Below are 15,090 nucleotides of genomic sequence, written 5' to 3' on the forward strand. Positions count from 1 at the left end.
TACTATGAATAGCGAGCCCAGCTGGACTTATGTAATAACATGAACAGAGATGGCAAGACTATTGCCAGTACAGACACGTGTATTCAGGACTCAGGAAAAGGCTTGGCACAAAGATGGTATTCAACAAATACTTGTTAAGTGCCTGAATGGATATATAGTTTACCTGAATTTGAATAGCATAGTAAAGGGAATTGAAATAGAAATCAAAGGATCTCAGCCTGAGCTTGTTGCTGTCACTTATTACTAGCATGGCTTTAGGCAATTTGGATACTTTCCCTAGTTTCTATTTCCCTATAAGTTCAATGGAAATTCTGATAGGTATCCAGCTGGTCTTCCAAATACATTGCTTATGAATGTGAAAAAGTCTTCTAAATTTCAAAGTCCCATATAAAAGAAAAATAATATGTGTGTATTCATTTTATTGTTATGGAAAAATCCTAAAAAAGATTCTATTTCCACAACTGTAAACAACTGTCTATGGATAGCCTTTCATGCTGTGCCATAATCGATAATTCTTTTTTTTTTCCAAAGCAGTAGGCTTTGAAAATTTGCAAGACAAAAACCATGCTTTTATTCCCAAACTTAACATAAGGCTTTGTATATCATGTCCAGCAAATACTCATTAAATTAATAAGTCGGATGAACAAAGATTTTTTCAGAATTTTTTTTGCAAAATAGCTGTATGTATTTCTGAGAATACTGAAGAACTATATTCATAATCATCTATGTACAAATCCATTTGAATAGAATAATTTTATCTTGAACATACTGTAATGTCTCTGACCTCAGGTCCAAAGGAGGCTATGCTTACTTATAGGAAAAAGGCTGCACTGCTACTCAACCAATTGGGATGTAAAGCTCATGAAAGCAGAAACCAGGTCTGTATTTCCTGCATTCCTACCACTAGAGATTGGTCTCTAGTAGGCAATAGCATACAGTAGACACTCAAACATTTACTTAGCTTCTATTTTCCAGCAGTGGATTTTCAGATGAATATATGAGTAACTCATTAGATTTAAAACTTTAACAATGGGATTTAATATTCACTTGAATACAAAAATCAGCCTCTATTTAAATAAGGTTAGTTGTTACATACCTTGCTGATTTCAAATCCAAAGACTTCCTCAAAATATGCTGGCTGACTAATAAGCAATAGGTAAAAAGTCCAGCTTCTGCAGAAATTTGCAACAATTATTGCATAGACTGGCATAGACGTAAAAAACTTGCGCCATGGAGTCTTGAATTTCTGAAATTCCAAAAAGAGAGTTATTCTGACCATTTAAATGCTTTTCAACATAAATAAGAATATGTGGTATTTTATATTTTCAGGATGAGTGTGATGGGACATGAGAAGGAGGTAAGAGGTAATAAATTGGCAATTACAGTTGTCCAGATAACCTTAGCTACAGGAATAATCATTGAAAGGGAAAAATATAAAAGAAGAAAGCCTCTTCTTCTGATTAAATTCTTCTGGCTTTAGTAATATACAAGATTCCTTGCTTATCAAAAATTAATTCCAAAAGCATAGGTCTTGGTTTCTAAGGTTTAAGCATTTTTTTCCAGGTAAAACTCATAGCAAAAGCAGTAGTCTTGTAATATTCAAACTATTTTATTTAAAACATTGGAACTTCATTGTAGTTGGGAGAAGAAAGATAAGAAGAACAAGGAGTGTAGTTTTTTTTTTTTTTGCCCACATCTACAGTCAATTATTTCATTACCCATAAATAAATTCTCTCTCTTTTTTTTTTTTTTGGACAGGCAGAGTGAGAGAGAGAGACAGAGAGAAAGGTCTTCCTTTTACCGTTCGTTCACCCTCCAATGGCCGCCAGAGCCGGTGCGCTGCGGCCGGCGCACCATGCTGATCTGAAGCAAGGAGCCAGGTGCTTCTCCTGGTCTCCCATCGGGTGCAGGGCCCAAGCACTTGGGCCATCCTCCACTGCACTCCCGGGCCATAGCAGAGAGCTGGCCTGGAAGGGGGGCAACCGGGACAGAATCTGGCACCCCGACCGGGACTAGAACCCGGTGTGCCAGCGCCGCTAGGTGGAGGATTAGCCTATTGAGCTGCGGCGCCAGCCAATAAATTCTCTTGTTAGATAATGGAGATCAATATAAATTTTGTGACTCTGGAGTGCAAAGTTCCATAAAAGTCATAATATATTCAGTTGGGTAAAGCATTTGGTCATTTAGCAAACCTCGGGCATACCATAACTCAATATATAAGTCATTCAAGGTATTCAAACTTAGCAATCTAATTGTGATTGGCTTTGCTGTTGATATCCTTTCAAAGTTAAACCTAGCACATTTAACAATATTACATTTGCCCAAAGAATTCTTCCCCAAGACTTATATTTTAGACCTTAAGATATCTCTCATATCTCAAATATTTACTTTCTTTATTACTTTATTTGGAACACCAAAAAACTGTTTGGCAAAGAAACATTAGCCTAAAATAACTTCATTTAATGATCTCCTGGGCTTTGGGTCTTGCCCTGGCAAAATTACCAAAGGAAGAGGCAGACTTTTTTTATGCAGGTTTGGTAATTATTCCTGGACATGGAACCTCATAAGTATTAGTGTTGATGTGACTGTTACTATGGCTTTTAAAGATCGCTTTAAATGTTATATAGTAAGATGCTACATTTTCATAAACACAAATACATGTAAAATAAAAAAGAAACAAAATAAATAAAACAAAATCTGTTCCAATAATATGTAATAGGTGCTTGTGACTCTGGTCCAAAATTTCAGTGACAGCTTCATCTAAAGAGTTAAAAAAGTGCATTATTTAAAAAAATATTCAATACATTCTAGGAAAACAGTGCCAGATAAATATATTTATTTCACAGATAATAAAATTGACCAAAAGATAGGAATGCCTGCATTCTAATATATTCGTGAAAGAAATAGCATCAAAATACTAGCAGTAGTAAACAACTTCTCCCTGCTGAGAACATATTCCATAATTCATACTAGGATCAGCTCTTCTAGGAACTTTAGGTGGTAAAGTACACCATCAAATGTAAGAGAAAATTAACTAAGTAAATGCCTTTAAAAATTCTGGGGAGCTAGAAATAGGCTTATCATATCCTGATAAAAACCTGTTTATTGAACTAATGGCTTCACAGGTGTGTTTAGTTTACAAATTTTCATGAAGCTCTTCATTTACACTTCTGCATTTTTTCGGTATGTATATTTAATTATTTTAAAGAGATAAAAAGGATTTAAGAGGCATTACAAGAGAGTGAGAAACTGCTGATGCAGGGTTGCATATCATCAATCATGGGAGAATGAGGAAGAAGGGATAATCAAACCTGTGGGAAGAAATAGACTATTTTTTAATCTTTATTGAAGTGAAATTTACATAAGAAAATAAACCATTTTTGAATGAAAAAAAAAAAAAAGAGGCATTACAGGCAACTGAAAAAAAAAAAGTGATCTTAATTATATCTGGACTCAAATAACAATAGTTTTTTCACCTGTGTGGTGGTTTAGGGAAGTTCCTGTGTAGGGGTCCATGTTCAGTTCCTCTTTCTGTGTCCCAGTCCTGACACAGAGTCCAGCAAGTGGCATATTTTCCCCTAGAGGCTTAAACCTAAGTCCAGACCTTGAACATTCCTGGGCACTGATAAAGGTGTCTAGGCTGTTGTCTAAAACACTTAAAGAAACCGGCCCTGTCCCTGAATCAAACTCCTTAAACTCTTACATAAAGCCCATTCTGAGCCCTGTTCCCTGAAGGCATACATAAGAATATCACTTTCTCTCACAGTCTGGTTGAGAATAGCTGCTGCACTTTGTGAGTTCCCCCAATAAATGCTCTGGACTCTTCACTTGGGCGTTGAGTGCTATTTTCTTTGGGAATCAAGCCAATCCTGCTTCAGGATGATGTGGAGCACACCCCTATGGGAATTCTCTTAATGCAGCTTTTGAGGTGGCTCCTGCTTGAATTGGTTGAAAGAAACAATCTGGTACTACTCTTTCTGCTTTGCCAATACTGAATTGTTCACAATAAATTGCTCAAAAGGCAGAGTTACGCAGAAAGTTCGTCCATCCACTGGTAGACTGCACCAGATGTTTGCAACAGCTGAGGCTGGACAAGGTTAAAGGCAGGAATCCAGAATCCAATCTGGGTCTCCCACGTGGGTGGCAGGGACTCGAGTACTTGAGCTGCCTCTCCAAGTGTCCATTAGCAGGATTTGGAATCAGAAGCAGAGCTGAGACTCAGCCCAGGCAATGCGATATGGAATGGGGTGTCTCAAGTGGTAATTTAACTGCTGCATCAAATGTTTATCAATAGCCTTGGCAGCTCATGACAAGAGCCTTGGGTGATTACTGACGTCATAAATAAGAGTGTGAATTGTTAAATCAACAACAGGAGTCACTGCGCACCTGCTCCCCATGTAAGACCTCTGCCCTTAATGTGTTGTACTATGAGAATTAATGGTAAAACTACTACTCAAACAGTACTCTATACTTTGTGTGTCTTTGTGGATGCAGTCTGTTGAAATCTTTACTTAGTATATACTAAGTTGATCTTCTGTATATAAAGATAATTGAAAATGAAGAATGGTATGGGAGAGAGAGTGGGAGATGGGATGGTTGCAGGTAAGGGGGAGGTTACGGGGGAAAAGCTGTTATAATTCAAAAGTTGTACTTTCAAAATTTATATTTATTAAATAAAAGTTGAAAAAATGTTTATCCTTGGTGTTTTTCATATTCATTAGGCCAAAATACGCTCAGCAACAATGGGTAACAGACCATTCTACCTAGGGTGGAATGTCAAAAACTGTCTTTCACTAACAAATGAAGTAGAGAGTCAGAGACACAATCAAAGATACTTAGAATGGGGAGAGGAAGCACTGAAGAAGAGAAGAGTAGACTCATATTGTGAGGAGCAGGGCCCTTTCAACTATTAGCATAAGAAAATTCAGTTACTGTTTACTGAACCTGCCTAAATACACTACTTTTGCTAACTGGATTTTTAAAATAATATCAAATGATTGTTTATTTATAACTATAGTATATAACAACAACAGATGGAGTAAAATATTTGCTTTACCAAAATAAACCTGCATTTTCTCTCTCTATAGGCAAATATCTAAGAACTCCAAGTTTCACATCACTATCATTATAATACTTGTTATTCATAATAGTAATCAAGATGATGACATTTTATCAATAAATGATTAAATTAACAGCATTTACAAATCAGCTATTATTGGCATTCTTGGTTCAGTATTTCCTAAACTACATATAAAGTAAATACACATTTGTGAAATCTACATTTTGAATACACATCAAGTATAAAATAGTCCTTTGCATGACTGTCTTAAAATTTCCTGCATTTTAAAATTAACAAATATAGATTGTATCTTTTTCAGTTAAGGACCACATTAAACTGTCTTAACTTGCTTGGATTTGCAGTTATAGCTACAGTCCTCTATATTTTAAGATGCTTAAGACAGGATAAAGCTTCAATACATTACAAAGGAAGTAGCAACCATTCCTAAGGAAGTCTTGGGATATGGATGAACAAAAAAAAAGTTATGATTGATACCAAATCAGTTTTGTTGAATATGAACTTGTAAAACAGTTTAGTTCATCAAGGGGAGTGTGATGAGGGGAAAGAATAGGAATATACACCATAATAAAGTCCTTACTTCCATTGCACCTAAAAGATTTGCACTCTCTCCAATGCTTTCTTCTATGTACCTACGTTCTTCATCTGTAATAGTAGGATGCTTTGCAGGGCTCTCATAAGACACCAAAAGCCAAAACATGTACCAGACCATTCCAAAGCTTCCTGCAAACAATAGTTCAAAATGAAGAAGTTAATGAAAGCCATCAAACATACTTCTGTTGAACAGTCTTTTGCTAGGATAAAACTACAATAATATGACAAATAAATTGTGTGGGATGGAGAATTGGAACTTAGTTTCTTCAGCTGACTTTAACCATTTCTTCTTGTCTTTTATTGCTAGACTTCCATCTCACTGAAGACAGGTCTTGTGGTTTTATCTCTTTTTCTCTGTTAAAGAGTAGTGGTACAAAGAATTTTACCATAAAAGTGATTGAATAACAGAGTTGGGATGATATTCATATAGCCAATAAATGTTTACTGAGTGGTTCATATTTCATGCAAATATAATGAACACTAAAACACTCCTGCCCTCGGAGAATTTTCTGGGGCTAATCTGTTTCTTACTTGCCTGCCTTGCATATATGAAAATAGTCTGCATTTTCAGATAAAAGAGATGTTTGTTCCCCTCTCCTATTAGCACTTCCAGATCTAGCAAATGGACTATTAAATAAAATCCAGACAACTATTTTAGCTTGAGTGGCTGTATTATGGGAAAAATAGACCCTTGCAATTAACATGGTAGAATTTAACACTTTGTTTAACCATATAACTTTATTTTCAACACATTCTATTTATTGCCTATCGATCATTCTTTTGGCAGATGAAAGTTATAAATTCCAAGGCCATAAACTGCTTACAAGTCTTTTTCCATCCCTTCTTTATTTAGTACTCACACCATTAAAACGTGTCCTTATTGCACAATATAAATCTGAAAGCATTAATAATGGAAAGAATTGCAAGTGATTTATTCTGGTTTCCCAGAAGTTAGCCATTTCATTTTTCCCCTCATTCTGTTCTCTTCGTCCCTGGAGTAACAATCTAAATGCCCCTGATCTCCTTAATACGTTTTTTGGCCAAGTCAATCTCTTAAGAATTGTTCCTTAATACTATACATATCTTCTGAAGTGCTGTATTCCTTTTAGTTACTGAACATAGCAGCAAACATGATTTGAGCTTGAATGGTGTGAAAAGTCATTATAATATAGTGGTTACAGAATAGGACTCTCCCAGATTTGAAGCTTGACTGTGAAACTCATTAGGTATACTCTTATAACACAAGTAGTAACTAAATCTTTCTAAATGAGTATAAAATGGGATAACAATTCATTTTCCTGGGATTGTGGCAAAGAAAAGTTAAAGAAGATATTATAGAAATCAACTTGCACAGTGGCTGGAACAAATACACACTGAATAAAAGACTGCTCTTCTAATTTATTAACAACTGTCATTACCACTGCCTGAACTAAAGTTCCAGACACTCTACTAATTGTTTCATATGCACTATCTTTATTTTAACTTATTATACATGTCATGTCTCATTAATTCATAAAATTTAATTCTGAACATAAGCCTAAATACCCAATTTTTGTTATTTACACACCAATAAATGTACTATGATATGATATTTTGAGATTACCCAATGTTTATACTTTGTGTCATTCAGTAATAAATATTAAAGAGACATAACTAGATTGGATTTTATGAGTATCTTGTTTAATATCATTATTTTATAATTATATCATATCTTCAACTGAGCCATTGGCTGGGGCACAAACCAGAATATTTAGTGGATAGCCATATCAATTTGTTCTATACACCCCATAAACAAGTGCTCTTAAATTCCAGTGAATTATGGACTATTGAAAACTTAATGATAGATGTGGATTAAAATCTCATAATATCTTCCTAGAAAAAATATATTTGTATACACGCACATGCACACACATGCCACACACACACACACACACACACACTCACACATGCCTTACAGTTTCTGTCCTTCATGGGTCCAAAACCCATTCATTGATTTTGAGCCATGAAAAGAGTCCCTATGACAAAATAGCCTTCATAATATTCTGCAAGCAAAAGAATTTGCTCTGATAGAACATTTCAAGCTGGGAATGAATTGTGGCAAATTTGGAAGCAGCCAGATACTGTTCTATGGCATGACTTCATTAATCTTTCAAAGTTGTGTCCATATGTCCAAAGATGATAATACCAGTTAGAATCTAACTCTTATATTTATCATTTCCTCATTATTGAAAAGTCTCTTTTAAAAAATATGTCTCTTAGAGAAAAAGACTTTTGGGGTACTTAGAAGTAGTAAACTTTCATATTCTTGCTAAAATGTGTACATACAATGTATTTTAGACATAGGGTTTCAAATGTAGGGCTTAAATTGCTTTTAATTCTAAGTAAATGAGACATAAGATGCACTACTACCATGTCCAACTACTTTTATTTCATCACAAAATTAAATTTTTGCACCATCACTGTTTTCCAGGTTTCACTCCTACTCAGTCTTAAAGAGGCAGACTCGGGAAAAATGACCAAGAAAGAAAAGACAAACGAAGAGGTAGATGCTGTGTACATCTCTCATCCTCATAAGCTTTTAGTCAAGAGCTAATTTACTTTGTTCTTCATAATCAAGGGCATATAATACATTTCATGCAGCACAAAGTTTCCTTAGATAATGAGGCTGCTTTTCAAAATAAGAAGGAGCAATGTAGGGAAAATAACACAGAAAAAATATTTTCTTTGTTCTCAGAATATAAGGAAAGGATTGTTAATGTGAGAAAATAGGTGAGTAGACACAGATGTATCTCAGTGTCTACAACTACTTTTCTTTCAGCCCATGCACTTCTCATTTAACTCACTGTAGAGAAGTGTTACATACCATAGACATAAAATACTGAAGACCAGCCGGTGTACTGTACAAGAATGCCAGCTAAAGGCATTGCAATCACAGCGCCAGCATAGGAACCTGAAGTAGAAGAAAAGAAGAGACAATTTAAGTGAAATCATTAAAGAAATTTTTTACTTCCTCTCATGTTCTTTGGCTGATTCCTGCAAACACACTGCACACTCAGTAGTCTGCATTGGCAACTACACATACAGGCCATAAAATACATAGTCATGTCTACATACATATACAACAACACTGGACTACACAAATGGATAAAATTCGCTTACCCAAGGCACAGCAGAGATTTAGAAACAATGCCATGCTGGGTGATGTGTATCTTGCATATTTATTTATCATGTTAGTGTCAGAACTAACCATGCAATATGAACCTTTTCTTGGCACCTTAAGCATATATCTCCTTGTTGCAGAGCCATGCCATTGCAGTTTAGTGTAGTGCTTTCTGCTTATTTTAAAACTCATGAAAGGTGATTGTGAAAACAATGAAGTACTTATAGAAAAGGCGATACTTTTGTTCTGTGATTTAAGCCCAATGCTTATAAATTCAACATCTTAGGTAATAATGCTGCTAATCTTGTATTATGGCTTAAATATAAAAATGTAAAATAAGAAATGAAAAATGGATCAATTTACAGAATACAAAACACAAAAAGAAATACAGCTTTTAAGGAGACCAAGAACAAGAGTTTAAATGGTGATCAAAAATCTTACCCTTCCTCCCAACCCAGATAGTTTTATAAGTGACTTTATCAAATTTTCAATACTTTTCTAAGTTACCCACTATAACTACCCCTGTGAACAGTACTCACCACAAAAGGAGGTGGTTGCCAATCTACTCCTCTCCAGAGGAGGGGCCCATTTGCTCCATATCCCATGACACGCCGGGTAGGTGACACCCTATGTTGGGGAACAATATATGTCAACATCAAGGATCCAGAGTAAACAGAAAAGAAGCACATACCTTTCTCTGATGCTGCCTCCTACAGAGTGGTCACAAAGTATTAGAGAAGGGCCCTTACTGATTTCCCGAAATACCATTTTCAAAATTTTCAGTTCAGAACATATAAGGTACAGCCTTATAGGTGTTATATCTATTCAAATAATATTCACACTTCAGGTGTTTTTTACAGCCCAAATTTCTTTTGATTAAAGCAAAAGACACTGTATTAATAAATTGGTCTGAAATTCTGGATTTTTATGAAATTTGGGAGAACTTCTTGTGAAGCATTAAATTCAGTAATTCCCACATTCAAACAATCAATACAAGGGAACGTTAAGATCCTTGGCGTTCACACATCCTGAAAGTAATATCTACAACTCAAAATCTTTAAAACAGTCAGCCTTTTCCTATTATTTTGATTCTATCACTTCTTTTTCTTTTTGGGACAATGAGGTAAGATTTTTTGGAGGGGTGCATTAATATTTTGTTATTTATCTATTCCCACCATAATCCATGGAAGCAGAAGGAGCAATAGGTAGGACAAACTAAAGTTTTGTTTTGTTTGGTTTGGTTTGGTTTTTCAATTTATTTGAAGGGTATATGGATGGGGAGGTAGTGAAGGAGGAGGAGGAAGAGATAAGCAGAGACAGGCTGGCTCACTTCCTAAATGCCCACAACAGCCAGGGATAGGCCAGGCCAAAACCAGGATCCAAAAACTTCCTGAAGTTCTCCCATATGGGTGTCAGGAACTCAAATACGTGAGCTATCATCTGCTGCCTCCCAGGATGCATATTACCAGGACACTGGATGGAAAAGGCAGGGTCAGAAATTGAACCAGGCACTCCCACATGTGGTGAAGACTTCACAAGTGGCAATTCACCTGCTGTGTCTCAAATGCTGCACCAAATAAAAGTTTTTGAATAGCATTTTTTTCAAAGATTGCAACTTATGGAAAAAGAGCTAAGTACTTGAGTCAGACACCCAAAGAATATATTCAATGAAATATTCCAATGGAGACTCATCTCATAATTTCAGACCAATGGAGACTTGCTATAAAATTCTCAAAAGATATTAACTCAGCATTATCACCAGCAAAAGACAGATTCAAAATTTTTTATCACAATGCATTAAAAAAGTCATGCTTTTTTAAAGTCAGGGTCATTAAAATATATTTCATCCTGTTCAGTTCTAGAAAGCAAGAGGTAGGCAGACATAGACCTAGTTTAGCATAATTTATAGAGAAAATATCCGTCTAACTTCTCAGTTGTTCATTTTTATTTTAACATTATTTAGATACAACCTAATAGTGCAGGTATATTTCTAAAGATAAACTGGTGATTTTCAGTGGCATGCCAATTTTAAGACGGTATCCTTTTGTAGTTCCATACCTCAACAAGTCCTTGCAATATTCTCACAAAGATGACACATCCATAATGCACTCTGGCTGCTGATGGAATTAGCATATTTAGGGTAGAGGTAAGAAGTATGGCAGCTCCAAAAACCCTAAAATTGAAAACATGATAACCTGTTGAAATAATTCAGTATTATAGATACATAGCCCTGAAATCCCAAGCTAACTGGAACATTTAAAACAATTAACAATTATACTTTTCAGGTAGTTTATTTTTCTAGAAGTATAAAACAGTGGACTTGATCAGCTAGCTATTGAAATAAATATTTCAGTAATCAAGAAATTATGTATTATTTGATGTATAATAAATAAAATAATAGTTAATCTGGTTATATTTACTTATACTTATTTTTTCACATGTCCAGTTATAAATTATAAATATTTAATGAATCATTCTATGTGTTTTGGATTCATGTCTCAGTGTACCATAAACTGCTTAACAGCAAGTGCCTGATTTTCCAATCCACTGTTAAATGCCCAACATTTAGGATCATGTGTGACACATCGTTGATACTCACCAAAGAGTTGTTCAGAAAAATAATGAATGTATAAATGGAGTTGAATTTGACATTTTATAACCATGTGATATTCCCTGAGGAGCTGCATATGCATAGGAATTTTTATAACGGAATTGATTTTAAATGTCTCAAGTATTCTCATGGTTATATCCCACAGCATAATTTTTTCTTAACTCACAGGAAAATACTAAGTGTCAAAATTTGCCCATGTCCATAGCTTTTTAGCTCACCCTGATGATATTAAATCTTTAAAATTCAGGGTTGGGTTGAGCACCCCCTTGACTGACATCATAAAGGCTGCCTCCATGGTCTAGTTTATTAGTGACCAGGAGAACGAGGAGCAATGTAAGGATAGGCAACAAGCCAATTAATGGCTATTTTACATGGTGATCTGCCATCAAGGAGACCTTACAAGGCCAGTGAACCCCAAACAGCACCTGAGGAGCCAGGGCATTGAGCAAGCAGCTATAGTGACAGGAATCGCCTTCTGTCAGCTCTGCCAAGAGCAAGGCCACTGGACACGGAACTGCTATGGGTATCGAAGGACTCCTAGTTCAGAACCGCATACCTTGTGGCCCCGAGCTAAAAAGACTTTGGCTCTGCCCATCCTCTGCCTAGCTTCCAGCTCTAGCCACTGCTATTGAGGGGATGGCCTAGGGTCAGTGAAACGTAAATTGCTTATTTGTACCAGCATCCTATTTAGCTCTCCTCCTAGTCCAGCCACATAATGTGAGTCAACAGGGTGCCTCCCTTAAGGAGATTCACATCCATGGATAGGTCTGGGCCTCACACACCCAGCCAGGCCTTAAAGTCTATCCAAATATTATTAAGCTTAGAAAGCACTCCCTGCCAGTTCCTAAAAACAGGGCTTTCAGTAACTGCTAACTTAGGTGGTCCTGCACCTATTTGAATGAGTCCTCACCAAGGACTTAAAGGGCCTATCGCTTGAGGGGGGTGCAAAGTAATCCAAAATGTAGATGGTTAAATGTAAATGATTTATTAGTCTGTTTCCTTTCCCAGACTGAGACTCTGGTCTTATACATTGGTTTAACTTCCTAGCAAAATTAGCTACTAGGTATCCAGGAAAAAAAAAAAAAAAAAAAAAAAAAAAAAAAAAAAAAAGCATAGCCAGTCCATTAGAGTGTTAGTTATTTAACCCTTATCCTCAGCCCTGAGGAGAGAAAACCAGCCCCAAAGAGGATATGGGCCATGAAGCAAATTCCAACTTCTGCAAACTCTAGGCAGTCCCAGCATTTCTCTAACAGGTTACAGGTTCCTAGATAACGGAAATAGCACCGTTCTTAAACCAGGCTCTCAACAGGGAGCCAAAGCAGAGCCCCCTCCTTTAAGAAAAACAACCAAAGCAGAGCTTTCATCCATTGAAAAGCTGCCATGACTAGAGCTCTCACAAAGGGATTGCTAATTCAGTCTTTCAAACAGGCAGGCCCTAGACCTGCTACCTGCGAGAAAATGCCCCAAACTAGGGTCAAATTAAATGGGTACGAAATCATGTTCATGCTTTCCTGGACAAGGCCAGACAACTCCAGGACCACGTCAGACAAGGCTGGCCTAATTTCTGGCCTAACATCACATCTGGTCATGGAAATCCTGGTCATTGCCTCTCTTGGCAACATAGCGTCCACATTCTTTCTGCTCTCTGCAGAGTATTGTGCTTTAACATACTTGTTTGTTCTGTCTCTAACAGAAGACAAGCTATCTGGCTCGTGCTTCTAAGACATGGCTTCCAGCCTACCTCAGACAAGGTGACCCACCCTCTAAATCAGCAGGACAATGCTTCCTGAGGCCACTCTCAAGCACCATAGGACAGATAGCAAGAGAAAAATACCCATTTCCATCTCAACGCTCATTTGTCAGCTTCGAAGTAGCTACAGAAGATGGAACTCCACCCATTTATCCCCATAAAAGAATAATGGGTATTTTTTTCCTGAGAGGAGATATGTTAGGTAGGAAGTCAGAAATTGAACCTATGTGTGTATGAGAAAGGCCTGAAGACAGCACCTACTGCAGAAGCTCCAGAAGCCCAGCATCTTGTACTTCAAAGTCCTGCCCAGATCCTGATGACCTTCCAGGGAGTCCTGATCCTTCTACCTGACAACCTTCCAGGTGCAGCCTAGTATCTGAACTTCAAAGTCCTGCCCAGATCCTCATGACCTTCCAGGGGGTCCTGCACCTTCCATCTAGCCTGATAAACATCCTTCCTCTAAGGTGGGGCGATGCCAGCTAGGCTTCCCCTGTCTGATAACTTCAGAGGGGAAAACTCAGAAAGGAATTTTTCATATTTACACCCAATAAGTCCTTTGTTCATGGGGAGAGGAAGGAAAGGGGGAGAGAAAAGGCGGGAAGGCAAGACCCATCTCCTTAAAAGCCCCAGCCTAAATGTGAACTATGCACTCTCTCAGGTTCTGTCTGGAGAGGTGCCCATGTGTACTTACAGATGTCCCTACCCTAATAAACCTCGCTATTTGCTTTCCACTACAAAAAAGAAAAAAATTACTTATTTATTTGAAAGGCAGAGTTACAGAGAGGCAGAGAGAGAGAGAGAGAGAGAGAGAGAGAGAGAGAGAGAGAGAGTCTCCATCCTCTGGTTCACTCTCCAAATGGCCGCAACGGCTGGAGCTGCGCTGATCAGGAGTCAGGAGCCAAGGGTGCAGGGGCCCAAGCACTTGTGCCATCTTCTACTGTTTTCCCAGGCCCTAGCAAAGAGCTGGATTGGAAGGGGAATACTCGGGGCTTAAACTGGTGCCCATATGGGATGCCAGCACCACAGGTGGCTGCTTTACCTGCTACTCCACAGTGCCAGCCCCAGCATAGGTTTTTATAATACATATAACTATAATTAATATGTCTGTCTTAAGATTTTTCTTTTTTTCTCTCCTGTTTTTATGAAAGGGCAGATTCTGTATGAGGCACAACTCCAGCAGTGTATACACACATAACACTTTAAGAAGGAACTGCTAAAAATATGGTGCTAGGGGTCAGCTTTGTGGTACAGCAGGTTAAAGCACTGGCCTTAAGCGCCAGCATCCCATATGGGTGCTGGTTCTAGTCCCAGCTGCTCCTCTTTCGATCCAGTTCTCTACTATGGCCTGGGATAGCAGTAGAAGATGGCCCAAGTCCTTGGGCCACTGCACCCGCGTGGGAGACCTGGAAGAAGCTCCTGGTTCCTGGCTTCGATAGGTGCAGCTCCAGCTGTTGCAGCCACCAGGGAAGTGAACCAGTGGATGGAAGACCTCTCTCTCTGTCTCTACCTCTCTGTCTTTCAAATAAATAAAATAAATCTTTTAAAAAAGAAGAAGAAAAAGAAATACAGCAGGTAAAAAATATGGTGTTAAAGTTTTAATCCATGTGTATTTCATTCATCATTTAAAAAAATATTCCCGCAGGCACTGCGGCTCAATAGGTTAATCCTCTGCCTGCGGCGCTGGCACACCGGGTTCTATTCCCGGTCGGGGCGCTGGATTCTGTCCTGGTTGCCCCTCTTCCAGGCCAGCTCTCTGCTATGGCCAGGGAGTGCAGTGGAGGATGGCCCAAGTCCTTGAGCCCTGCACCCAATGGGAGACCAGGAGAAGTACCTGGCTCCTGGCTTCAGATCAGCGTGGTGCACCAGCTGCAGCGCTCAGGCTGCAGCGGCCATTTCGG

At 37.9% G+C, this 15,090-nt stretch overlaps 1 protein-coding gene across 1 annotated transcript in view; it reads right to left on the bottom strand.

Moving 5' to 3' along the window:
- SLC17A6 (solute carrier family 17 member 6) overlaps positions 1-15,090 on the bottom strand; it is a 50,339-nt gene that overhangs the window by 12,409 nt on the left and 22,840 nt on the right. The window contains exons 4-8 of the mRNA XM_002709004.5: positions 10,890-11,004; positions 9,371-9,458; positions 8,535-8,621; positions 5,658-5,800; positions 1,097-1,246 (exon numbers count right to left, since the gene is read on the bottom strand). Coding sequence (XP_002709050.1) covers positions 1,097-1,246; positions 5,658-5,800; positions 8,535-8,621; positions 9,371-9,458; positions 10,890-11,004 — 583 coding nt within the window. The remainder of the gene's footprint in view (positions 1-1,096; positions 1,247-5,657; positions 5,801-8,534; positions 8,622-9,370; positions 9,459-10,889; positions 11,005-15,090) is intronic.

The sequence above is a fragment of the Oryctolagus cuniculus genome, chromosome 1, assembly GCF_964237555.1.
Source record: "Oryctolagus cuniculus chromosome 1, mOryCun1.1, whole genome shotgun sequence".
NCBI classification, from domain to species: Eukaryota; Metazoa; Chordata; class Mammalia; order Lagomorpha; family Leporidae; genus Oryctolagus; species Oryctolagus cuniculus.